Below are 26,458 nucleotides of genomic sequence, written 5' to 3' on the forward strand. Positions count from 1 at the left end.
GGTCTATGCAGGGCCCAAGCTTCGTTACGTAGAATTATGTCATCACGTCCTCGACTCTCCTCCCCTTTGACCTCTTGACTTTCAACATTCAAGCTTTTCGAAAAGAGAGTGACTTGAATTTACTGAACTGTTGGATGCCAAAGGAGAATCCGCGCCCATCACCTCTTCGCTTTCGCTTCCCCAAAAAAGTACCTCATGCGAACACAGCCCTTTGAAACACTGTGTTCGGTTTCGAATCCCGCGCTTTTCGGCCTGGAAGCTTGAGACTTCCCTTTCGAGGTAGGAAACTTTTTAAATCCTGTTGTGTGGTTATCTCCGCACGGAAAAGTGGTGTTTGGTGAAACATCGGCATTGCTGACGTATTGCCAGAGCTCACCCGCTGTCGACAGCAACGGCGACTCCTCACCTCATCTCCGCCTTTTGTCGCATCCATTTCCCTCCCTACCTTCCATCATGGACGCCTCCGGCCCCAAGGCGATTCTCACATCCGACAACTTTCATCCTACACAAGAAATTTCACGGGCAACCTCGCCTGGAGGGGAACCCGCCGGCGTGAATGGCGAAGGGGAACCCATAGCCCGCGTGCGGCCTCGCACTTACCCTTACTTCAGATATCTTCCATATGAGCTAGAAAATGAGACCGAACGGAATCAGAACCTACGGGAGATATTGAATCAGCTTTACATTGCGGTGGAAGCCGGCGACTTCAACCCCGGAGCCGTGCACTGGACACGCGAGCTTCGCGGCTGGCTGTCGCTCAAGTTCGATCCCACTCGAGCGCAACGCATAAGTCTTGTGAAATTGTATTATGAGCTGGCACTCGCTCCTGGGATTGATCCCCAAGTCGCCGAGCGGTTTTCGAGCATGTTCATGCTGCTCACCAAGTAAGTCAGGCTTTGATTTCGTTACAGCATCCAGTTGGCTGTTTGCTGATCCAATACCTAGGCGCAAACATTATCTCAGACCCGTCAAAGACTTGACATTAGATTGGAAACCCCTCTACAAAGAGCTGAAAGCCTTCGTCCTCCCCACCGAGTCCGGCCTCGTTCATTCGACCAATTTGAAACGAAATGTCAAGACCTTGACCAAACTTTGCGCATTCGCACAATTATTCGTTGATCCCTGTGAACTCCCCGCCATGCTCGAGGAGTTTTTGCCTCATTATACCACATCATTCTCCGAGGGCGCTTTTGTTGTCGCAGGGCTCATTAATTTGTTGCTTCCGACATGCCCGCCTCCGGAATTGCGAGCCGATCTTTTGCCCCAGAATTATCTGCCTACACACTTCCACCTGTGGTCTTTGGTTGGCCGCTCAAAAACCTTTGATACTACCTACCTTGATTATCTTTCCCGACTGGCCCGGGATTCTCTGCCAGCCGGTCACATCCCATTCTCTGAATATGGTATATTCACCAAAGAACAGTCTGCTCTAATCTTCACTGCAATCCTGAGATTGCTAGAGATTCCTGTCGGACAATCTACTTCTCCATACAGCGCCCTGGTGGATATTTCATCCGGTCTGGGTATCATGCTTGATCGAGATGGGCGGAAGCACCCGGTTGCCCATCACATCGCGCGATGGATTGTCATGTCACTCTCACCTGCATGTGTGGATTCCAAGAACTCAATTCTCACCCAGCTTGAAGGCCTCATTCAAGCCGTAGAAACATTTTTCCACCCTTCCAACTCGGGCGGCTGGACCAAGACCTTGTCACAGTTGGTATACTATCTGACTGACTTCTTCGTTATGCGTTGGAATCGTGAGCAGAGTGGTGAGATGGATATTCCTCCCGAGCGCAGATTGACTGAGCCTCTGAAGCGGCGTTTCGTCCTGTGCATCCGTGACGTGATCTTCATGGGTATATATGCCAAGAGCAGCACTGCTATGACCTTTTCACTTTCGACCTTGCAAGGCCTCGCCTACTTGGAACCCAATCTCATTCTACCCGGGGCTCTGCAAAGAATTTATCCTGCACTGCAGGGTCTGGTTGAAGTGCACCGGACCACATCCTCTCTTCGGGCCATGCAAGTGCTATCTCGTATCATTGCACGCACCAGAGGTTATCGTTGTCATATGACAACATTGCTGGGTCTTGCGCTTCCTGGTATTGATGCCAATGATCTTGAAAAATCACTCCACGCCCTTTCGTTCATCCAATCAGCCTGTTACAACATCCCAATGGTCGATTTGACCAAAGGACGAGAGGACGTCAACTGCAACATGCTTGCCATGCAATGGATCTCGGGCGAAATGGAGAGAATGGAAGAGCAAGGCGCAGATATACAGATTGACTATGACACAGAGTTGGACGATGAGACTGAGGAAATGGTCCTACGCTCTTCCACATGCGGTTTTGGAGACTTCACGTTATCTTTCTTGGGTCGTGTCTTCATACTTTTGGAGAATTTGCCAGATGTCTCCAGAGTTCGGAATGGTTCACCTGAAGAAAATATCGTGAATACCCTACCTGCCACCTTCATGCCATTGCTTGCGTCGCTCTCCCCGGAGTATTACGATATTGCCCTCGGGAAGATCGTGGACTTTGTGTCTAACCACGTCATCCACCAGGCGCGAGATGCAATGGCTTTTATCTGTAATGCCCTTTGCAAGGTTAACCCGGAAAAGGCTCTTAAGCGATTTATTCCAGTTTTGACCTCGGCTATCCGCACTGAGATTGAGGAAAACGGGGCTGGATCGACCAGAACCACTGGAACCGATGTTCTGCCCCGTGATCGCGGTCTAGTCTGGAATATCAGCATGCTCAGCATGTGTGTCGTGCACGTTGGCAGCGCTGTTATCAACCACCGCAAAGAACTATTTGATATTGCAGTTTATATGCAGCAAAACTGCCGGGGTATTCCTACTGTTCACATTTCCAATTTTATCCATCACCTCTTGCTCAATCTGACGGGAACTTACACAAACGATTTCTCTCCTTACGAGCCATCGGTCGTTGCGAACGGCATTGGACCGGAGCAGTGGAGCTACCAAGCCGATGTGAATGACCTGAACATCAAGTGGCATGTGTCAACGCGTGAGGAGATCGAATTCGCCGTCGACATCTTCAAGAGTCAGACCGAGTCGGCCTTGAAGCATCTATCTGCGCTGACTCATGAGACATCAAGTGTCAAGCGTGATGGAAGTGGCAAGGACTGGTCAGATGAGGTGACTCGTAACCTGGTCCTCCTGCGACTCGTGCTGTCAGGAATCTCTATCTTGTTTGACTCCAAAGCAGCATCAACCACCTCCCAAGGTACCTCAAACGGGGATGTCGATATGATGGATGGTAACAACGGCGATGATGATGCCGATGCCACCCTGGACGGCTCTGACGATGCAACAATCCGACAGGCTTTCACATATCCTACCGGCTACGCTCTTGAGGAGGGAGATCCGCTGTACACTACTATTCACGAGCTCCGTGACCGGACGGGATGGGTTTTACATGAAGTGCACCGCTTCCTGAGTGATAAGCAGGAGGATGATGTCCCTTGCTTTGGAGCTTTGTATTCTGCCTTTAGATCGTGGTTTGTTGACGTGGGCATTGAGAGGTCCGCTCACGTTCTCGACCGAGTGACACGGCTCTTGGCAGCAGACATACATCCTTACAAGATGAGTGGTATGCGAAAGAACTACCCCAGACCATTGTTGGTGCGCAGAGCAAATGTGTATCATCTCCAACGTCTCCGGCACAACGCTGCCCCACGTCCTCGATCCAAGCTTGATGAAATTCTTCTGCTTGATATTGCCGAATCGTGCGTCTCTCTTTATACAGAGACTCGTCGCAATGCTCAAAACGCAGGCGAATCAGCACTCAAGGCGGTATATGGCGGCAGACTGCTGGTGATTCCTCCTCTGCTCACGGCACTCCAAAAGGGTGTCAAGGAGAACGACCATGCCCGCATTAAGGGAGCCCTGTACTCACTGCTTCTGAGCAGTGTAGCCAAAACCGTCGGGCGGCACTGGAAGTATGCCCCAAGTCTTGTCAGGGCATTTATTGATGCCAGCGCAGTGGATAAGCCTTCTGTCCAGAAGATTTGCTCCACCGCGGTATTCCAGGTCATGGATTATGGTCGCGCCATGGAGCGAATGGCTATCTTGGACCAAGATATTGTGGAAGCAATTGCTCCCACCGAAGATGTCAGCGACCAAATTGAGAAAAAGAGGGCAGTTGTCAATAGCAAGCGTGCTGCTATTGAGAAAAAGAAAGCTGATCTGGCAGAAGAGCTTGTGAATCTCGCCCGTGTATCGCATTGGAAAATTGCCAGCCGGGCCGCGACTATCGTGATGACCATGGGTCTCCGCTTCGACTATATTGCTAGTGATAATTTGATCGACCTGATGACCCTCGGTTCCATCGACGACCACCCTGGTTTGCGAGGCATGTACTCCCAGGCTCTCATTGCGCTTTTCACCATGATTGATGTGCGAGCCATCTGCACTCATGAATACAAGAACTATATTCTCGGTCATCAGCGTTTCCCTTCGAAGATCAAGGTCGCCACGAAGCCCGACGAGAAGGATTGGACTCAGGACTACCTTTCTAGCTTTGCTAAGCCCGAAGCAGAGTATTACGTCGATCACGACTTTCCTGGCTGGCTCGTGTGGGGAAAGACTATGCCAGCTTACAAGTCCAATGTAGCTCGGGACATTGAATATGATGAGGTTGAGTGGAAGGTTCGCACCAAGATGGGCAAGCTATTCACTCGCGAATGGTTCTCCAAGTTCTTTATGTACTTGAAGCAAGAGCCACGAGACCCATCTGCGGACAAGTTCCGCATGTCTTGTGCCATGATGCTCCTCTATGCATTTGAACTCATGATTCGGGATGAACTTACAGCTGTCACCTTCGAGGAGATCCAGGAAGAGATCAAGGATGTTTTTGAAGACGGTAGCGACAAGCACCAACACCGTGCTACAGCCGAAATTCTCGGTGCTCTGATATCCTCTGTGACAGACACATGCGTTGAGAAGCGTACCAAGATCTGGGAGTATGCATTCCCAATTGTGCGAAAGATCTTCACCGACGGTCTCACGCCAGAGAACTCTGGCTACTGGACAACATTCCTTCACATGATCTTGCAATGTCGCGATCCTCGCCGTGCATGGCCATTAGTCGATTGGTTGTCTAGCTTCCGCCTGGACATGACAACCAATGCGGCCTTTAAGGAAAGTTCGAAGATCAATCTCTTGCACCAATGCATCATTGATTCTGGCTGGCACTACCAGCTCGACAAGCCTATCGTTGAAGATTTCCTCGGCCATCTGGATCACCCGTATAAGGGTGTTCGTGAGGCGATGGGTCAGACCCTTGCAACTATCTACCGTACTAGATACCACGAGTCATACCCCAACGTTCAAAAGCTACTAGAAGCCCAGAAATCAACTTCGTCCGTTGGAGATTACCCATATGCGCCTACGGATGAATTTTCCAAGACGATCCGCGGAGTTTTCAGTCAAATCGAGGAATGGCGCAAAGCCAGAACTCCCGGTCAACAAACTCCCTCATCTTATACTTCAGGCAGTAAAACGGTGCTTCTCTGGCTGGATTCGACCCTGTCTTCCCACGAGTGTACACAGCTCGTCCCATTCTTCCCTGATGTGTTCACCGTGCAGCTTCTGCACATGATGGACGTCAAGGAAGACCCAGAGCTTCAGTCTCTTGCTTACCACGTTTTCCGTCATCTCCCCAACATTCCCTACCCCGCCGAGAAGAACTCCGAGTTCATCCAATCTCTCATCCGCATCGGACAGACCGCTCCATCATGGCATCAGCGCCTGCGCGTCATGATTAACATCCAAATCATCTACTTCCGCCGCCTTTTCCTACTCGACCAGGGAGACCGCGACAAGCTCTTCGAATGCATCGCCTCCATGCTCGAAGACCCTCAGCACGAAGTCCGCGCCGGTGCCTCGGCCACCCTCTCTGGAATGATTCGATGCTCACCCGTCTTCCTGCGCGACAAGATGGTCAGTCGCTTCCAGGACCGCTTCACAAAGGCCCTGGCAGACAATCTTCTCCCTAAGAAACCGAAGAACTTCCGCTCAGGCATCTCTTCCGCTGTTTCATCAACAGCCGGAACTCCCACACCCGAGCACAACCGTCTGATTATCGTTCGCCACGGTGCCGTTCTCGGTCTTGGTGCTTTGATTCAGGCATTCCCTTATAACAGTCCTCCACCTCGCTGGATGCCCGAGGCTTTGACTTCTCTCAGCATCCGTGCTGCTAGTGACCCTGGCATCGTCGGGTCTAGTGTCAAGTCCATCATCAGCGAGTTCAAAAAGACCAGACAAGATACTTGGCACATTGATGCAAAGGTTCGTATTTACTCTGTGTCTTGGAATTCGGATTTTTTTGTTCAAATATCTAACCCATCATTCTCCTAGGCTTTCTCCTCGGATCAGCTGGAAGATTTATCGGGGGTGCTATGGAAGAGCTACTTTGCGTAATTGGAGCTCCAGCACTACTCTTAAGTTTAGTGGCCTATGGATCGGTTCATCCCCGTTCATAGCTTAGGCCAAGCAGCTCATAATGACAATGTGATCTATGGCCATTCCGCGTATATACTATTTGTTCTTGTTCTCTTATCATTATCTAGTTTAGAGGATTCATGGATTGATCTTAGGTACTACCTATCGTATACAAAACCTGAGAGTGAAACTATGTCTACCAAGTGTATGATATAATCGGGTGGGAATGAATAGAGAAAACGGGCGATACCTATCACGTCTAGGATACATCGCACGAAAATCATGATCACCTAAAGGTCAACGGCATTACTAAAACCCACAACATATGTGACAGTCTGTGTGATCAACATCACGACGAAGATAGGCCAGAAGGGATAGGAACATCCCAAAGTAAATTGCGTGACTGTGCGCTCAAAACATACCCCACAAACGAGGCTAAACATGAAGAACATCGCAACCTTGCCCTTCGAACCATGTCGCCACTCGCGTTTTAGCTCTGGCCATGATGGCCCAATTTTGAACCACGAAGGCGTTTTTTCTTCAGTGGTATTGTTGTTTTCTGGGACTTCGATCGTACCAACTGAGCCGTGTTGGGTTAGGGTTTGGTCGGGATTTCCTGGCGTTTCGTGTGGAGAAGTTGGTTGATGGGCCATTTTGAGCTGTCTTTTAAGTGTCAACATTTGGCGAGGTCAAAAAGTGAAGTAAGAAGTAGATTCAGTACCTAGTTAGCAAGGGTTATCCGGCGTAACCACAATAACAATTATGTACGTACTGCGATGGGAGGAATGGGTATACGTCTAGTATCATCCTTGTCAGCGAATCACGGAACTAATTTGCGTTAACAAGTAATATATAAAAGTACTTTATCAAAAATGGACAAAGTCTGGGTGATATAGAGGGGAGGCACTGAGCACTATATCAAGAACATGGGGAAGGAGAACGAGGATCCCAGTTTAAATAAAAGATACCCAAACGCATACACAGCCTCAAACAAGGCAGACAATTATCTAACAACGAATGATGGATGGTGATCTTCAATCATGTCTAGTGATTGGGGCTGACGTGACAGGGCCAAGAGAGGCGTTAAATGGGCCCCAAACTCGTCCGGGAAATTCGTCCGGAATACGGGGCTTGAGCGTTCTAAGACCACGAAGCGGCTGTATAAAAACTGAAAACCTATATTATACTGGCGAGGTCATTTTGCCTGTCGAGTTACGAAGAATGTGCACTGTCTCTAAAGCATTGATGAAAGCAACTTCTCTTGGTTGGCTTGAACACATATATATGTTTGTATCTATAGAATCAAGCTCGAACAAAGACAAATTTGCATATAATACGAGCCTCCCTGATCTTTCTATGTAGGTAGCTTCGATAGTATTAGGTATAGGAGGAGGGCATAGTAGATTGTAGGGTAATCAAGCTCACAAAGTTAGGTTGTGTATGTTTCACGGGTGTAGTCCATTGTATGACAAGACATGAGTATACAAAATAGACTTGTTGTGCTTCACAGAGCTCGAGGTGAACCATTCAAAGTATCCGTGTCGCTTTAGGGATGCTACATCAATTATACAGAAGTAGAAGATTAGATCTGAAGAAGGAATAGACGGGGCCCGTGTCCATTGAAGATGTCAACACCGCGTAGTGATGACATCGTAGGCTATGGACCGAACTTGACTCCAACTTCATCTCAAATCTTCGCTTGTAGCTTCTGGTCTACTCAACAAATGATTTATTGACCTCTCTGGCTCTGGTTTGGTTGTCTACACAAATTATATCTGCTTGTACGTTGACATTCAACGTTCCCAAGGCTGCTCTTGTCTTCACACCTGCCTCACCTTGGAATTGAGTGAGACTCTCTACTCGGCATCACCCTACTGACTCTCCATGAGAGTCCTGAAGAGAAGCATGTCATTACCTGTCTTTCGTTCAAGCTCTTTTTCTTCTTTCAGTAGTCGTCAATGGGCCTGGCTGCGCTACTTGGGCTGCGTTACTTGCTTGATCACCATAATTCAAACATGCTCATTTCTGTCCAATTACCCAGAAACAAACCTTGTGAAAGCTACATACGACTGTTTTCATCGCCCAGAGGTTCTCAAACCCGGACAGTACAGGCCGAATGCTGATGTTGTGCCTGTGGTGGAAGAGACACTCGACCTAGGCCCGGCTGACCTTGACGCAATAGGTATGGCTCATGATCGAAGGTTTGTGTTACCATTCCCAAGCTGATATTACGATACATCATCGATATAACAGAACAGAGCTAAAGCCTGTGGTTGTTTGGTACAGAGAAAAGCGTTTCTATCTCGGTGGCACCTTGACCTTGACCAGCGTCAATTCCATTAACGCATCGCACCCATCTCCGTTTATCTACGATCCTTACCCGCCATACAACAGTCGCAGTTGGAAGAAACAGTTCCACGGACAATTCAAACCATGTCTCGGACCTAGAGGTCGTTATTTGAATCGCAAGTCTAAAGAAGATATGATGCAAGTCTACAAGGGCAACCAGGCCGGCTTCCCAGAACCTGGATTCGGCTCTCATGAGGCAATCAACTTGGACAGCAACGTTTGTACGGACCGCTACTCTCGTTTTGGGGCATATGGGTTTGATGAAGATGGCGAAGATGATGTACCCGGGTTCACACGCCCTCCCCAAGTGCCCTGGTGCGACGTGGATTGGAACAGGCTACAAACTCTTTGTCTGGAGAAAAATGCCGACAGATATTGGTCAATAACCACGGTAAATTCTTCCAAACAGAATCCACTCGCCTTTGATCTCCCAGAGGCTCCTCGCAAATCATGGGAATCTCCCGCGGCGGGTGAGTCAAACGTGAAGCAGTTTCATCCGCGATCAGCAATTCTAATACGAGCATGGAATGGGCTTAGCTGGAAGTCACACCATCGGGAATACCTTCGGGCCTTGATCATGGAGCTTTCCCTGCATTCCGGGGGTGAACACCAGATCTATGTTTTGGTTCACGTCAAAGACAATGAAATACCAATCTTCTCGGATAGCAAAACTATCAAACGTCTCAGGGAGTCAATCCCCGAAGAGTTTCGAAATATGGCTCTATTTTTCAACCATAAAATGTTGGAAGCTTGGTATCCAAAGATAGGAGAACACACTTCTCAATTGCAGCACCACCAGCCTTTGCAGATCTTCTCACAGCTCTACCCGGATTTTGACTATTACTGGCAACTCGAGATGGACGGCCGCCATACAGGGCACAGCTATCACTTCATGGACCGAGCAGTTTCATTCGCCAGAGAACAGCCACGGAAATACTTATGGGAGCGAAATGCCTATTTCTACACACCAGGTGCTCACGGCAATTGGAGCCAATTTATCGAACTGGTAGATGAAAGTCTGGCCGACAGATCAGACGACACGATCTGGGGCCCGGTGACTGGCACAGGGATTCGACCTCTCGGCCCAGATCCACCAGTGTCGCATCCCGATAAAGACAACTATACCTGGGGCGTCGGCGAAGAAGCCGACTTCATAACCTTCTTGCCCATATTCAACCCAAAAGACACGGAGTGGACGTTCCCAGACAAAGTCTGGAACTTCAAACACGGCCTAAATACACCACGCCGCGCATCAGTCATCACAATGGGTCGATATTCCAAGCGTTTGCTCGATCTAATCCACCACGCACAGGCAACAAAGGGCTTGGGTCTTGCTTCTGAAATGACGGGAGCATCGTGGGCTCTGTACCATGGCCTCAAGGCTGTATTTGTCCCGCATCCCATCTACGCAGATGGCCAGTGGACGCCCCAGGAACTGGCTCGTATCTACAACCCAGGCCAGCCGGAGAACATCAATGGAGGCCCAGATAGTATTTGGAACTTCGACCATATTCTTGATCACATCACGTACCGTCTCTCGTACATGTTTACGACGCACAGCGCGGAGAATCTGTACAGGCGGTGGCTGGGATATAGGACTGCGGAGCATGATGGTGGGAAAACGGTGATTATCCTTCATGGTTTCATACCGATTTGAGAAATACCAATCTAACATTTTGTTTTAGATATCTGAGGATCGCTTCGGACGGCATTGCTTCCCATCGATGTTCTTGCACACTATCAAGAACACAGCCCAAGGGATGGGGCCAGACAGAGCAGTTCCTTGATTCATTCGCGGTGCTGTCAGCTTTGACGTTTCTTATTGAAGTACTCGCGGTCGATGTCGTTTTGAAAGGAGTTGGGATACTTGTCTGGATATCTAGTAGACGCCAACCAAATTAATCATTATCTACAACGTTCTAGCACTCAAGGATAAAAGTACCTTGCACGATATTTAATGATCAAATTGTGGTCTATTAAAGAGAATCGTAAGATAAAGCACGAAAACAAAAATCATCGCTGTGTACATGAGATAAAAAGACAACAAAGACCATCGAAGCAGGTCAGAACGCAGAAATAAAGCAAATTTATGTACGTGAATAGGGCAAGCTAGGAATCCAAAGAGCACGCTTAAAGTTCCCTGCGAATTTTGATAATACCATCCCAAAAATGAAAGCAGTTCGTTTCATCACATCGTCAAGAATCTCAGGTAAGTGCGTCATTTGCTCTATCCCCTGGCATTATACTTCTCGTTGAAAGCATTCACCGCTAACATCTAGGTTAGCCTAGCACATAATGTAGCATGGACGGAAGACTTACCAACAGCAATCTGCCTATACAGCCAGTTTCGTGAGCTTTCATCCTGAACAGGAATGAAGGGTCCGTTGGCGCCCCCCTTCAGGGTGATGCTCATTCCGGTGCGCTCTTTGGAGATGGTTTGGATATCGGTGAGACGAATGTCCCACTCGGTGTAGAGCTTTTTTGTTCGAACAAGCATGATGCGCGCATATGTCAACAAGACGAGCATGTCCCGACCAGGAAGCTCCAGGTGGGCAATGTAGTCCTCATTGAAGTACTTGCCGTCGTCGGTAGTCTTCAACCAGAACTGTCCGAGGGCTTCCCGTTGCGAGTACGGGCGCACAATACCATCCGTCCCGATGAAGCGAGTGAGTCGGACACGATCGAGGCCCTCGGCATCGAAAACGGTAGTGGTATTGCGAACACCTTCTGCGAGATCTTGGAAAATGTCAGCAATAAACTTACAAGAGAGGGCTTAGAACTTACTGGAAGCTAGATCAAATGCACCAATGGCAGGTTTGGTAGCCAGACCAAGAACACCCTTTCCGACGCCCTTGAAGAAACCTTGGATGCCTTCCTTTTCGGCGCCTTGCAGGGGATGGCGTGCCAAACCACCGATTCCACTTGCCAGACTGGTTGCGAAGGCATTGCCACCAGCAGTGATTCCGTACAGTGCGTGCTTGGGGCGATTGCGGACCTTGGACATCCGGCGCTGGTTCTGGAATTCCTTGTCGAGGGTGGCGGCCGCAAGACCCTTGGACATACTTCCGGTGAGCTTGGCCATACTATCCGAGAATCCGAAGACGGATTTCTTGACAAAGCTAGTTGCACCCTTTGCGATACCAATACCAAGCTCTTGGGGTCGGTCGGTCATGACCAGGCCCTGGTAAGGCTCATAGAAGATGGCGGCAACACCGGAGCTGACATTGTTGAATAGACCGACTGGGTTACCCAGGAAATCGGCCGAACCGAGAATGATATGAATCTGGCGTAGGAATTCCTGTGTGTAGTGTTCACGGATGTTGCCGACCAGTCTGGGGAATGAGACTCGAGCGTTCTCGAGCATCAAAGCATTGAGCCTGACGGGTGCATCGTTGACGTTGCCCATGGACATTGTCATGACATTGACAAAGAACATCAACGGGTTGGAGGGCTGCATAGCATCTTCCACGTTGACACGCTCGGTGCGCATGAAGGAAATATCCATCTGCATGGGCTGAAGGTGAAGTAGCTCGAAGTATACATCCTGCCCGTTATCTGCTTGTTGCGGTTCAGGGATGTTGAGATCTTCATCGCACAGCTTGCCCTCTTGTTCTTCGGTCCACGAAGCACCAGGAATCTTGACGAAATCAAGCATGGCGAAAACAAAGTCCTCGTCCAGTTCGAGCGTCATCTGCTGCAAAAGCAAGGTCGCGTACTTGATGTAGAGAACACCATACGAGTCATCCTTGACTCGTGTAACCATTGCATGGAAAATCGGGTGGGCTTCCATCTCCTTGCCTGTCTTTGGAACAACACTAGGGTAAAGCAAAATGGGGAAAATGCCACCGTAGAGTTGGTTATCAATCTGGACCCACTTGATCGTAGTGTTGAGAGTCTGATACAACAATGACTCCCTAAACTTGATTTCAATCTCGCGGAAGGTGAGATAAAGCAGTTCTTTGAGGTTCTGATTGATCAAGGAGATGCCAATTCCACCTAGACGAAGCTGGGCCTTGAAGTTGACATCTGAGTTCATTTCTTTGACCTCGAACCCAGTGTTTGTACCAGTCTGTGAGGACTGACCTCTTTGTTGCTTGTACATACTCTTTGACGGCTTGAAGTTGGACAGTACCAGAGTTTGAGTAGGACCATCGGCCGCAATGTTGATGTCGATGATCTTCTGGTGTCCACCAGGCTGTGAGGGCGGAATCCGCATTGGAATCATATTTCCAATCTCAGCGAGCTTGATGTGGCGTTCCTTGCCCTGGCAAGTCATCACAAGAGACTTGTTCTTCGTGGCCGGGTAGTCCCAAGCATAGGGCATGATACTTCGCGGTGGGATTCGGTACCGGATTGGCCTCCAGCCGCTAGTGTTGTCATCTTCGTCATCATCCTCCACATTTGGGTTGGCTTGGTAGAAGATGAACTCTGTGTCACTTTCGTTGCGCATGGAGAATGGCCAGTTGCGCGTCTCCAAACTGAAGTGCAGGAAAAGGGTCGCTCCTTCCAAGATGATGTCAACCTTGATCAGCTTCTGTCGCTGGCTTGCTTTCGCCAACTTAACATGAACTGTTCCAACATCTGCGATACTAAAAGGAGAAGACCATTGATTGTTGACACCTGGGAAACAGAGGCATAACTGTTTCTCAGCTACCTGGCGAAGGAAATGTAGTGGAATCAACTGCCCACTTTGAATTTGGTGGACATTGGATGAGCCTGGCTCGCGCACCAAAAGATCTTCACTGAGTTTGCTTTTGAGAATGAAGCGCGGGGCGAGAGTAACAACCTTAGTCAACTTGTACTTGCCCTCACCCTCGGCAACAGACACTCCGGAGTGGAACTCGGATCTGCCTTGGCGATCGGGGAAGACGACTTCAAAGGTACTACCAATAGCCTCGAAACTCTGCGGCTTGCTCCAAGAAGAATCGCCAACCTTGAGAATAGATCGGTTTCTTTGGTCCTCGTTGGCATAAGAGTACATGTATGGGAGCGCTCGGCCCTCGTTCCTCGGATCAACCCTGAGTCCTTGACCAGCAGCGTTTCTCGCAGATTGAAGGAATGCCTTGCTTTGGATATCCATTGGAAGACCCGTCTTGTTCAAAATGAGGTATGGACTGTAGACAGAAACCTTGAAAGCTCCACCACTATTTGGAATGTTGAAGTAGTGGAGTTGTAACTTCAATTGGAGACCGCGTTCATCCTTGAGAGACAGGGTATGCTCTCTGCGGTAGTCCTGAGCATTGCCGTTGACAATAGCAAACTCGCTCTGACGGAAAACTGTATCTTCCAAATCAATGCTGAGCAAAAGCAAGTGAGACAGCTCCACCACATGGACTGGGCTGACTCCACCCTTGCGCAGAAAGTTGGTCCAGTCCTTTTTGGTGTTCTTGTCATATATGCGATACTTGAAGTCGTAGGGTAGAAGATTCTGAATTTCGACAGGGGCGAAGATCCTGACCCTCATGTAAGGATACACACCCGTAAGCGAATCCTTGCTGTCATAAGTGGCGTTGACTTGGAAATAGAATGGAGGTGCTTGTTGTCCGCTCTCACTAACACACTTGACAGTCCGCGTGGGTCGCTTGATAAGGTCCTTCCAGAATAGCTGTTCATTAGACCAGTCATATCCGAAGCCCTGGTCTGGACGAAGAACAACAGAATGCAGATATGCCGACCCGACGGGTGCGGGGCGAGCATCACCGGGTAAGATCTTTTCGATCTTCAAAAGGTGGCCTTCTCCGGGGCTGAAAACGCCTAACTCTACCGGAATTTGTGTGTTGTTCTCGATGAGCAGCGGGGAGCGGAAGGTTATGTACTTGACATTATCGGGGCCCAATGTAACCTCCACGAGGAGCCTGTGAAGAACATTTTCTTGCTTTGGTTTCAAAGCGTAGACAGTCTCGCCTTCGCGCACAACAGGAATACGGTTGATACTGTCAAACCCACTGCCTTCTAGCTTGACGCCGACCACACCACCGTGGCCTTCAGGCGTCAACGTTTCACGAACAGCGGTGGAATCTTCAAATCGCCAGGGGGATTCTTCCCCGTCGGTCAGCTTAGCCGCTGGACCCTCTTCCCCGGTGCTAACATCAGCCCAGACCCTGAGGTCAAACCCGGTGTAGTTGCGAATGCGGTAAGGAGCATCAGCACCTCTTGGCTTGGAGAGAACATCTTCATCTGTGGAGAGGAACTGGAAAGATTTCGATGCGAGCGCAATCGTGGCAGATGTGATGGTCAGCTCCATGGTCTTGTGAGAGTACACGTCGAAAGAGAAGACGTCTGGGTTGATTTCTTTGGCCATGTGGAATCCGAGCTGCCAGGGTTCAATCAATGGCTCCCAAGCCGACTTAGAGAAGTTGTACACGTTCAAGAACGTCTCAAAGTTGGTATCGGCATTCAGGGTAGATGACCAGTCGCGCACGTCTACATTGAATTTCTTGACACTCCAATCGAACAGAGGAAGATCATGCAGATCGCCAATCAAAATGACCCTCACACCATCGATCTTGGCAGACAGCTCTTCGCGCTTAAGCACAACGGAGCTCTGTTGCGTAGCTGTCTGATCCAGCTGTCCGGCGTTTTGACTCAGGCGGCGTGTCCTGTTAGCAAGGGTCATAGACGCTTTGCTGGTAGACCGAACCCTGGTGCTTTTCGCGTCTGCAATCTTTTTCACCTCACCACTCTCGAGTTGCTGGGAATTCTGAGCCCTCATTTCCGAAGCTTTGTTGACAATCTGAGTTGCCATGAGAATATCACGAAGAGACAAGCGAAGGACCAGAGGCTCAAGATGCACCTCAATGGAGGTCAAAGCGGATCCCTTGTCTTGGGTTCGGCTATCAACAGACATTTCAAGCGTGAAATCATCCAGGATACGCAGTCGTGAGGTCTCGAACTTATCCACGCGGCACAGAAACATGCCCACTTTTTGGATCTGCAGCGTGGACACATTTTGGTGAGAAATGAGGACCTCCTTGGTCCCAAGGACGATAGCCTCGGAGTGAGGAATAGCAGGGTTAGCCACCATGATCACTTGAGCATCAACAAGGTTCACCCGGAATGACACGGTCATGCCCGCACCTGCAGTGTCACCCGGAGAACCATCAATGATAGCCTTGTCGGAGGTTACGGCGGTGACGGATCCTGTCTCAGACTCCTCGGGTGTGTCGCTATCTTCCTCCACAATTTGAGATGGTTCTTCGGAGGCAAATGCAGATTGACTGAAGGACTGCAAAGCCGACAGATAATCCAAAGCAAACATGATCCGCGGGCTATCAATAGTCAGCATGGCAATGAGGTGTTTCTCTTGTCCTCCAGACATAGAGACGCTAGCCATGAATTGCTGCTTAACGTCGTTGTTGATCAAGGACATAATGTTTCTGAACTTGTTTGAATCCTGCTTGCGGCTATCACGAATGGAGAACGAGTGGATAAGAAGCTCCGAATCCAGCGACCCATCCGTCAACATACGCAGCTTGACTCGGGTGTCATTGAGAGAGAACTTGGACAGACTAGAATCCTCCAAACGGCCGACAGGCTGGTTGTCATTGGCAAGGATGAGCTCCAGTCCAACACTGTCGACCTTAAAGATCATGTCCAATCGCACCCAAGTCTCTTTGTTCTCATTATCATCTATGGGAGTCCCTCCTGCGCCATTCTGGGTGGCCTTGGAAGTAGCCTCTCTTGTGGGTTCAGTCACCGATGGTGGCAAAGACTCCATGGCCTCGAGCTCTTGTTGCTCGGCATCGGTTGCGAAAGCACCCGGTATCGACTTGGACAATTCTAACAAGAACTTGAGCTGATTTTGGGAGATCCGGAGATTGATAGGAGATAAGGAGCCTTCGATTTCCATGTCCGGGCGCGGGTTGTTGGCTTGATGCTCCAAATAGCAGATGCTGAAGTCCAGATTCACTTTCTGGATCATCTCCAACTCCTCAGTTGTGCCATCCTCGAAATGAAATTTGGAGGTAAGACGAATGTTGCGGACACCAGTGGAGATCACATTAACAGCAGGGCTATCCTTTCCTTCGTCCATGGGCACAAATTCGTTCTTGGCATAGATCTCACCAAGATGAGCAGTGATTGTGTCTCGTGGGCGATCATCTAGCATCAAACGTGGGAACACCACGATGGGAGTCTTCACCACAACATCAAGCCGCATTCGCGAGGCGTTTTGTAGGTTGTTGGCCTGGTTGGCAGCAGCCTGGCGAGCTGCATTGAAGATGGCTTGCATTTTGCCGAACTTGACAAGGAAGTTGATAATCTTGCGGTACGGCTCCTCTATGAAGTTGATCTTAATTGAGCCAGACCGTAGGTACACCTCAGAGTCATACCCGGGGTAAGTGTCACTTTCAGGGTCAAAAGTCTCATACTTGAAATCGGCGAAATTATCTCCTTCGATTGTCAGGAGGCGCCGAATGTCTGAGTCCTCTGAAGCGCCCAGGTTGACATCGTCAACCAAAGTCAGGCTGCCTATTCGTGATTGAATAAGCATAGAGGCGCCCACGAGGAAGATCCCAACGTCGGCAGTGTTGAGACTCAGGGTGGCTAGACGGACTCCGTCATTGTTGAGGATCAATGCAATACTCTTCAGGTTGGCTCTGATACGAAGCTTCCCAGCCTGCTGGGGCTTTTCTTGCTCAGTGGCTGTTTCTTCAATCGAATTGCCTGTTTCTGGATTGGGTTCGACTGATTGTTGGGGGTTTGTGAAAGTATGGAGGATGAAGTCCAGAAGGGTGAGGAGTGTTTTTCTCGTCACGACTAAGTTGATAGTCGAAACAGCTATGTCAAGATTCATGGCAACGCCTTCATAGGTAGACTCGAACTCAGGAGATTCGGGTTTGACCCTAACCATTTTCAACTGGAAAAGGTCCTTATCTTCATCGGCATTGAATCCTTTGGATGAAATGATTCTCTTGAATTCGGCAAGCGGGTTCTCCTCGATATAATCGTCCACACTCAGCGATTTCAATACAACTTCAGCGACCATGTCATATGGGCGCATGTAGAAGTCCAACTCAAATCCTTCAGCGACCAACTCAACCAGCAAATGATCTCGTTGGGGGTCATGGGGATCAGAACGGAAGAGTGAGCCACGGAGACGACCAACAGTGAACTTGAATTCGAAGTCGCGGCGATGAATATTGGCCGGTGTGTCCACGCTTGTCGTTGTTTGCTTGTCTGTCTCTTCGACCTCCTCATCGTCATCGACAACAGGAAGATCTCGTTGAGGAGGTTGGAAAGATGCCGATCTGGCTCGTGTGGCTATCGCTGCTTCCTGCTTGGCAGCAACCGGATCAGAAGAAGTTTTATCCTCGAAATGTGGGATTGCGATATCAATCAACTTCATCAAACCCTTGTATTTGGTGTCTGACATTGATGCATGAAGTTCTGGCAGATGTCCGGAGATACGTGTTCGTGTAAGCTCGGTCACCTTTGGGACAATACACATTTCTAGGGCAAAATCCACATTGATACGGTCGATGATATGGAAATTCCTGGACTCCACATTGGTGTTGAGCTGGGCTTTGGTTGCTTCAACACCAGGTCCAATGAGAACTTGAGTGGAATCGAGTTTGATGAGGAACCGATCATAGAGCAGATGTTCTAGCTGCTTGTAATCCTCCTCCTCGTACTGCCGTTTCTGTTTGGACTGGAGATCACGCATGGCTTGACGGTCGACCAATTCACTATTGACACTAGCGTGACCAGCATCTATAATCAGGCAAAGGGAGCTTGGCTGTGTGATGCTTTCTGGGACAATGATCAAGGGCGCATGAATATCGAATTGTGCATCAACCTTCTTGTGCTCCTCCAGTGCAAACTCCAAGCCCGCCCGGGTTTGCTGTCGGAGTCCTTCAACGGTCGCACCAGCGGTGTCCAAAAGAGCACCAATTGACTCCATATGTCTTTCGGGAGGTTCGAAGAATTTGACGATTCCAACGAGGAAGCGAGGGTTGTAAATTACCTCAATACTCTTCAACTTTACTTTAACTGCGGTATCTGCGTCACTTTCGAGCGGGTTACTCTCCAGTTGCAGATGGAACAGACTATCTTCATCATGAATCTCATCTGCACTAGATTGGGAGGTGAGGTCGTCATTTTTCTTTCGGTCTTCGGTGGATTCAGGGAGTGAATCCTTGACCTTGACAATCTGTGGGTAAAGAGTTCCAGCAGTAGTGCCGTCGTACATCTTCAAGCCTCCTAGATCAAGGTCAAGAAGATAGGAGTCAGGGCGCTGTAGAGCCTTTGCTCGGAAATTATCAAACACTAGCTTCATAACTTCATTCGCCGCTCCATGAGGGTCTTGGAGAAGGGTAAAGCTACCAGCCCGTAGACTCCAATCGACTTGGAGCTTAACCCATTCTCGAGGCAGATCAACGCTCTCGGCGATGGCTTTCTTTTCATCCCAGTCAATAGCGTTGTACAGCTCCTGTCGCTGTTCTTCAGTCATGGCTGCTTCCTTGGATTCTTCTTTCTTGGCACCCCACAACCAGTCAGACCAGGATTGTTGCTCAGCGGGCTTTTTCACGCCCACATTTTCTTTGCGCAATTGGTTCCGCGCAAGTGATCGCCAGAATCGGATATCCTCGTAGCTGAGCTTTGCTTCCAATCTTTCCATATTCTTGGTTTCTTCGGGTGTAAACGCTTCTTCCTTCTTCTTCTTTTTGAAAAGGGCAATATACGCAATGCGGTCATCTCTGCGTTCCTTGATGTAGTCCCAAGTCCACCGTCTGTTGCGTTCATGAATCTTGCTAAGAACTGCTTCACCTGCAAACCGCAACCATGCCCGCGGATCGTCCTTCGGGGAAGATTTGGGTTGTATTTTCTTATATTCCTGGTGACGAACGAAGTAATGAAACAAGTCAACCAGCATCAAGGCGTCGCGATATTGTTTGTCGTCCAGAACGAAGCCGAGTTCGTCAAAGAGTAATCGTGCTTTGATTGCGGGACGGTCATATTTGCCCGACTTGTCCATCTCCAACCCAGCACGACCGCTGACGGGACGCAGCATAAATTGATTCCCTTCATCGGCATCGATCGCGTTTTTAAGTTTCTCCATCAACTCTGCACGGCCGATTCCCTGGGCTTCTGCTCCGATGTCAGAGCCGCGTCCAGTTCCGAGCAGCTTTGCATCTGTATTCCAATACACCGAGAGAGCGCCGAGGACGGCGAGCTTATGGGTGACACTAGAATCAGATTGAATGAAAGTCGGATTCCATTCCCCATCTGTGCTGACGGCACTCAATTCCTTGAGTGTGACACCGATAGCAAACGGATGTCCAGGCGATGCAATAGAGTCCTCATAACGGAAATGCACATTCTTGATAGAGATCTGCAGGTTGTCTACCACAGCCGTGATCATGCTCTGCGTGAAGCTCTGATTACGACGTTGTTCCTCTTGACTCATGCCTTCTGTGTTGCGCTCACGCAGAAGCTCAGCGCTTTCAATACGTTCCATTTTAAGCGCATTCGCCCGTCTCTCTTCTTCCTCTGGGTCATAGTCCGCATCCTCTCTTGGCGCCGCAAGCAAGTAGACATCTTCAATATCTACCTTGACTGGTTTGCCTCGTAGATTTGACCAAGGAATGGATAATGTGAGTTCACCGAGGTGACCTTCGACGACGTTTAACGGGAGGCGAAGCTGATCGAGCGCCTCACGTCGAAGCTCGAGGTTCCGTAATTTGACGTCGCCAGACCAGATTCCGATGTTGAGCTGCTTCGCATCGAAATTCTTGACGTAAATTCCCAGGAAACGGTTGAGCAGGTTAGCTACCACGCCCTCCAACATGTTTGCGACGTAAGGCCGTGAACCGGGCCTGGTGGTTGGGCTCTATGGCCTGCAGGTGTTCAACGGAGTGGGTCGGGGATTTTGATGATGGTCTGCAATTCAGTGCAATTTGCAAGTCAGTTAGAATTCAAGCAAGAAGAACAAGTTCTAAAACCAGGGAGATCTTACAGTTTGCTTCAAAACCTTAGAAATTGGGGAATATCCGATCCATGCAGCGGAGCGGGCTGGGAGCACACGCGATACGATACCGAGGTGGAACGATCACCTCCAAGGAGAGTGGAATAGGCGTGTTGATATGACCAGTCGAGTTGAATGATGTATTTTGAGAAAATGAGAAGCGCTAAATTAAGACAGAGTGGTTGGGTATCTAAGCCAAGCCAATGGCCCTGATTGCGTGGAGAAGTGAGAGGTTGCTATCTGTTACGCAAAAGGTATGAGAGAGTGTACGCGGTACGGGCAGGGTACAGCTTCCAAGGTTCTTTACGGGCGTCAATTCCGCCTTCCGACAAAGTACATCAGTGGTACTCAATACTAAAACTACAATGTCCTCGGCAAGACAGTATTTGGAGGCTATGATTTGTTTCTTTGCTTTGACATTGTCCCTTAGATCTAAGTGAAGTCCTTCAAATATCCCCTCTTTTACCGTACTGATACACTGTTTACCCCAAGTGACGTAGCTTCCAGGTTTCTGGTTAGTGCTAGGGCAGCAGCCCCCGTGTCATCACATCACGTGAAGTCAATCACGTGAACGCCCCGGACTTTTCTGCCTCAGGCGAACAGTGCAGTTCGGGTCGCTACGGTCCGCCCGAAAGGCAGACCACACCTCATCACTCGGTCACTTCATTTCTGGATATTCTTATTTGCTCCGTCCCGGAAATTCTACGCCCTCGACTTTGAGATCAAGTCACTTTCCGGGTGTATACCCTTAATCTCCACTCTTCCATCTCATTCTCAGCTTTTTGCAAGGCCAATTGGGTTCGTTGACATTGCAATCCGGCCGTACCCGAGGCTTTTCTTCTCCCGCGACTTGCTAACCCGACAATCACGAAAAGCTGTTTTATCCCCCGCCATGCTGTACCGCAACGCCGTCGCCCGCTCCGCGCTCCGGGCTATCCAGAGCTCCAATGCCTCCGTGGCTCGCTCTACCCTGGGCAACCAGATCTTCAAGGCCCAGATGACCTCGTCTGCCCGCAATGCGATCCGTCCTTCCGTCTCGTCCAGCTTCGCGATTGCTACTCGCAAGCCCGTTACCACCGCTCTCGTGCGCTACTCTTCTTCTTCCGCCAAGGTAAGAGATGCTGCACAATCTGGGCTTTGCGCAAGAGTACTCAATGGCTAATTATTGGGTTAGGATGATGACGATATCGATGTGATGGCTGGCATGCGGTCCGAGGCGGTATGTATTTCTCCAAGGGTGGCCTATTGTGTATTGAATAATTGCTAAGTTCAATTGGGTGTATAGAAAGTTATCAAGGAGACTTTCAGCCTGAACGGCGTCCCCAAGGAGGCTCTCTACCTGGGTATGGCCGGTGTTGTTCCCTACTTGGCCACCTCTCTGCAGACTGTCTACCTCTCCTACGAGATCAACCGCGCTGCCGCTCTTGGTGATGGTCTGGTGTTCTCCGGTGAGACCGCTGAGTTGATGCTCCACATGCTCGAGCACGTCCAGGTTGGCTACGGTGCCGTGGTAAGTACTCCACTCCTCTGATCGATGAAGATTACGTTACTGACCGATTGCTGTAGATTCTCTCTTTCCTCGGTGCTGTGCACTGGGGTCTTGAGTGGGCTGGCTACGGCGGCAAGTTCGGCTACCGCCGTTACGCCGCCGGTGTCATTGCCCCCGCTGTGGCCTGGCCCACTCTGCTGTTCCCCGTCGAGTACGCTCTGATCAGTCAGTTCCTCGCTTTCACCTTCCTGTACTACAATGATGCTCGCGCCGCTGCCGCAGGCCGTGCCCCCCACTGGTACGGCATGTACCGCTTCGTCCTGACCTTCGTTGTCGGTGCCTCCATCGTGGCTACCCTGATCGGCCGTGAGCAGGTCCAGCAGACCATTGCCACCGAGCACAGCATCAAGGACAAGATCAATGCTTTGCTCTTCCTGCAGAAGAAGGAAAAGGAGGAGGCCAATGCTCGCCGCCGTGGCGAGATCGAGGAGTCCGAGTAAATTTGCCTTTTGACAAGGCGAGGGGCATTCATTCCCCGAGACTGATCAATGTTTACATTACCTGTGATTTCCTGTAGAATATACGCAGAACGCACTAGGGCGGCCACTGGAATTTTCTTTTGTTCAATTTGAGTGTCATTAATTAGAGACGCTAGAACTCTAACCACAATCCTTCTTGTTCGAGTTTTTCAAAGATACGTAAAAGTATGTCGGTACATACAAGCATACAGATTGATAGCTCAACACTGAAGGGCAGCTCAGCAGGCGACAGTCGGAGACTAATGACTGCTTGCCACGTTTCCGCCTCAAACAACCATCGGTCGCATTGCTGCCAATCTCTCTACCACGTACGGATCTATCACCCTCCCTAGGTATGGTCAAAATTTACATATGTAATTGTGGCATTTCAACGATATTTAAATTCACACAAGTGAGACACACTTGTCTAATAAATTGTTCTTCATGTTAAGGCTTTGTGAAATTTTAGAAGAAATCTAGGCTTTATGTTTGAATCGAAGCGTATCCCTTCGTACCAGTCATCTCACTGGGTCTAGCCGAGATACTAGAAGTCGTGTTCGAAGTACCACGAATGCCATTCGATCCAGCAATCATCAAAGAAGCCCTAACCGGCGGCCTGGGGAGTGGATGATGTGATGTACACATATGCAGGGAGGGGTACTTTAGTATTATGCTTTTGTTCTCAAAACTAAGCCTAATTTACACTGCAGGAGAATGTATAAGAAAAGGGAACAAGGGAAGAATATTGTCGACCGAGTATAGTTCTTATGTATCCTGTGGTGGCCTGCTAGGTATAGCCTGGTCTGAAAAGGATGCAAAGAAGTAACTTAGAGTCTAGCTGATTGCGTAAACAGCCAGCGCATGAATGCTGTAGGTTCCAAATCAAGGGCGATAATGAGTGGATTGTGCAAGTTCGGATATTTGACCATCTAAGAGTCATGCTAGCATCCACCGAAGCGGCAATGTTTACCCTACCGTCAAGATTATTACAACAATTAAGAGACTGAATCTTGGACTCCTTATTTTGCTCAGCTTTTTGGTCTGTTTCTGGAGGAGAACTTGCATTGCTTTCCCCCATCACCTGCCGCTGCGTGACTACGTCTTCTGATGAGACCAAATGAGGTTGAAATGGATTCAATAATCATCAGCTGGAAAACTAACATGATAATATGCTATATAGAGCTGAGACCTAGCTGGATGGACAGTGAAAAGGGACCCAGGCAGGAGTGCAAGGAGCAGTCTAACTTCTACTAAAAACAAGAAGCGTGGAGATTCCAGTGATAAGACATAGGAATGCTAACCGGCAAGAAATTAGTCCGCGAAGGAAAAAGAGACAGAAACGAAACGTACCGAAGGATACATTCATGTAATAGTAACCAACACTGTCGGTCAAGACACCGGACAACAATGGCCCCAGAAACATGCCAAGTTTCCAGCTGATGTTCGACAGTGAGAAGGCGCGGGAATATGCTCCGCCGCTGCCAAAATTTGTTGGAAATTCAACCATAAGCTCGTTCGCACCATCTAGGACAAGCAAAAAGACAACACTCAGTGAAATTCGATGTAGAAGGGAGGCAAGACTACTCACGCATCACTTGAACCCCCCCAAAACCGAGAAGCAGAGTCCGCCACGCTCCAATGGCCAGAAGCGTGACAATGTAAATCGTCTGACCAGTGTTCCCGTGATTTGCCCATTCGAATCCGTCGTCTCCAGGTACTCCAAGCAGCCAGAGAGAAGGCGCAAACAGTATGAAGCCCACGGCAACAGGATAATGCATACCGACCCGGTCCTTCAGCCATCCTGCAGGGACAAGTAAGACCAAGGATGGTAGTTGGATGAGGAGAAAGATAAGGCCGGCCTGCATCGTTTCCCAGGCGAATACCTGTTTAATGTGAATGGGTATGGTAGTCTCAAAGCTAGCTATCATCATGGCAAATACTATGTCGGCTAGTAGTGCAGTGAGGACCCGGCTTTTACTCAACAGCATTATATAGACATTTTGCTTGGCTGACTGCATCTCCTGAGCACTCTGGTACGGGGTGAGATGCTCATCAACCCCCGAGAGTGTTTGATAGCCGAGTTCTGAGTCAGACTGATGGGTCAGGAGGGGAGAGTTCTCGCTCCGTTGCTGTTCAACTGGTTTGTTGTTGGACACGAGTGCTTCTCCGCTGCCTCTAGACGAGTCGCTCTGAAAGCTCTCATCCTCTGAATGAGAGGCCTCAAGAACGAGAAATTGCAAGGCAATTCCCAGCGCCAGCACCACAAAAGAGCTTGTCCACATGGTTAAGTAGGATACAATCTGATAGAGTGTGCCCGAAACCATTGGCCCACAGAGAAGTCCTACCGAGACGAATAAGGTCGCGAACCCAATGGATTTCGCTAGGTGGTTTGGCCCAACGGTGTTGGCAAGAAGTGCCATTCCAGCTATCCATATGAAAGACCCGGCAACGGTTTGTATCAATCGACCAACGAGTAATAAAGTCACTGATAATCTACCGGTTAGATCCAGTCACTTCTCGAATCATCTGTAATCTTTGACGATTTGTACATACAAGTACTGGACCAGGCGGTGATCACCGTGCCGACTATGTTCACAAACCATGACAAGATCAGCAGGTTGTTCTTCGATGAGACCTTATCCGCTAGGTGGCCTGTGAACGGCGCCAGGGCAATCGAAACTAATGCGTTCATAGAAAGAATGACGGATGTTAGGAATTGCGTTTGCGACTGGGCCAGTCGCATTCGACCCTCGAGAATATGCGGTAGGATTGGGACGATGAAGCTGAAAAGGAAGGTATCTAGAATGTTGTTAGCAGAAAACTACCAAGAGCAGATGTACTAGCAACCGGAAAACATTGCAACTGATACTACAGTAAGAATAAAAAGCTTTGAAGAGCGCCAACGATAGCCAAATGGCTGAGAAAAACTGCTGTCGTTGCTAGATATTGGCATGCCCATCTTGACTCTGGTAAATCGTAAATGGTAAGGAAAGATTGAAGACAATGAACGCCCGAATATTATTTTTATAGGGTAATGATACTACCACGCCCCTTTGGTTGTCACCACACCCCCTGCCCGAGAAAGCAGGCAACAAGGCCAATTTATGCCTGATCTATGCCTGAATTTGTGGTTTTTGCAGTATATCATTTTTTTTTGCCGGACTTATTTTTGCCAGTTTGAATTCCGGTTTACATTGTAAAAGAATGCACTCCTTATGGTCACAATTTCATGCTCATATCTACAATAATGATGCTTTCTATGCCTACATGACCTTCACGAACCTTAACTAATTTATCAAACATTAGTATCCTCAGCGCCCTCACCATCTCCGACCCCGACCACCTTCCTGCGCGAGAGTATGCTCGAATGAATACGAATAGGTGAACTGAGCGCTCATGTTGGGTCAATGGATTGGGTAAGAATGGCACAAGCTGGGCGCTCTGTTGTGTGCATTTCTGGGTGCTCACTGCTGGTTGAAGCTAATAGAATTGCGTGCACCCCGAGAACGCCCTCGTCGTCGCACAGGGAGTGGATCCTGTTTCAGAAGTCGAGGATCAATCGGTCTGTGTTAACACTGCGCAAATGCTAGTGCTAAAAAAATTCAGTCTCTAAGCTCTTGCCTTTATCCAGATACTACTTGATCAATTGGATGCATAGTAACCTA

General features: G+C 49.1%; 6 protein-coding genes across 6 annotated transcripts; 3 read left to right on the plus strand and 3 right to left on the minus strand.

The window, feature by feature from the left end:
* Nucleotides 1-453: 453 nt before the first annotated feature.
* On the plus strand, nucleotides 454-6,451 carry N7529_004004 (proteasome activator BLM10; the record flags this gene model as incomplete). Its single annotated transcript, XM_057239531.1, has 3 exons — nucleotides 454-884; nucleotides 946-6,319; nucleotides 6,389-6,451. 3 exons carry the CDS (start codon nucleotides 454-456, stop codon nucleotides 6,449-6,451), a joined length of 5,868 nt encoding a protein of 1,955 aa, XP_057098826.1.
* A 311-nt stretch (nucleotides 6,452-6,762) lies between these two features.
* N7529_004005 (uncharacterized protein) lies at nucleotides 6,763-7,125 on the minus strand (the record flags this gene model as incomplete). Its single annotated transcript, XM_057239532.1, has 1 exon — nucleotides 6,763-7,125. One exon carries the CDS (start codon nucleotides 7,123-7,125, stop codon nucleotides 6,763-6,765), a length of 363 nt encoding a protein of 120 aa, XP_057098827.1.
* Nucleotides 7,126-8,356: 1,231 nt separating this feature from the next.
* N7529_004006 (DUF3405 domain-containing protein) lies at nucleotides 8,357-10,608 on the plus strand (the record flags this gene model as incomplete). The annotated part of the gene is made up of 3 exons (XM_057239533.1): nucleotides 8,357-8,673; nucleotides 8,759-10,445; nucleotides 10,507-10,608. 3 exons carry the CDS (start codon nucleotides 8,357-8,359, stop codon nucleotides 10,606-10,608), a joined length of 2,106 nt encoding a protein of 701 aa, XP_057098828.1.
* A 440-nt stretch (nucleotides 10,609-11,048) lies between these two features.
* N7529_004007 (membrane morphogenesis protein VPS13) lies at nucleotides 11,049-20,609 on the minus strand (the record flags this gene model as incomplete). Its single annotated transcript, XM_057239534.1, has 3 exons — nucleotides 11,049-11,089; nucleotides 11,141-11,557; nucleotides 11,606-20,609. The coding sequence occupies 3 exons, from the start codon at nucleotides 20,607-20,609 to the stop codon at nucleotides 11,049-11,051; spliced, it is 9,462 nt and encodes a 3,153-aa protein (XP_057098829.1).
* A 772-nt stretch (nucleotides 20,610-21,381) lies between these two features.
* N7529_004008 (DUF3429 domain-containing protein) lies at nucleotides 21,382-22,775 on the plus strand (the record flags this gene model as incomplete). Its single annotated transcript, XM_057239535.1, has 4 exons — nucleotides 21,382-21,897; nucleotides 21,961-22,005; nucleotides 22,072-22,296; nucleotides 22,353-22,775. Coding segments are annotated over 4 exons (1,209 nt in total), but the record flags the coding sequence as incomplete, so codon positions are not given.
* A 1,369-nt stretch (nucleotides 22,776-24,144) lies between these two features.
* Nucleotides 24,145-25,592, minus strand: N7529_004009 (MFS general substrate transporter; the record flags this gene model as incomplete). The annotated part of the gene is made up of 3 exons (XM_057239536.1): nucleotides 25,343-25,592; nucleotides 24,382-25,286; nucleotides 24,145-24,317 (listed from the first exon to the last, which is right to left on the minus strand). Coding segments are annotated over exons 1-3 (1,272 nt in total), but the record flags the coding sequence as incomplete, so codon positions are not given.
* Nucleotides 25,593-26,458: the final 866 nt, after the last annotated feature.

Source organism: Penicillium soppii (assembly GCF_028829465.1).
Source record: "Penicillium soppii strain IBT 18220 chromosome Unknown utg000004l, whole genome shotgun sequence".
NCBI lineage: Eukaryota > Fungi > Ascomycota > Eurotiomycetes > Eurotiales > Aspergillaceae > Penicillium > Penicillium soppii.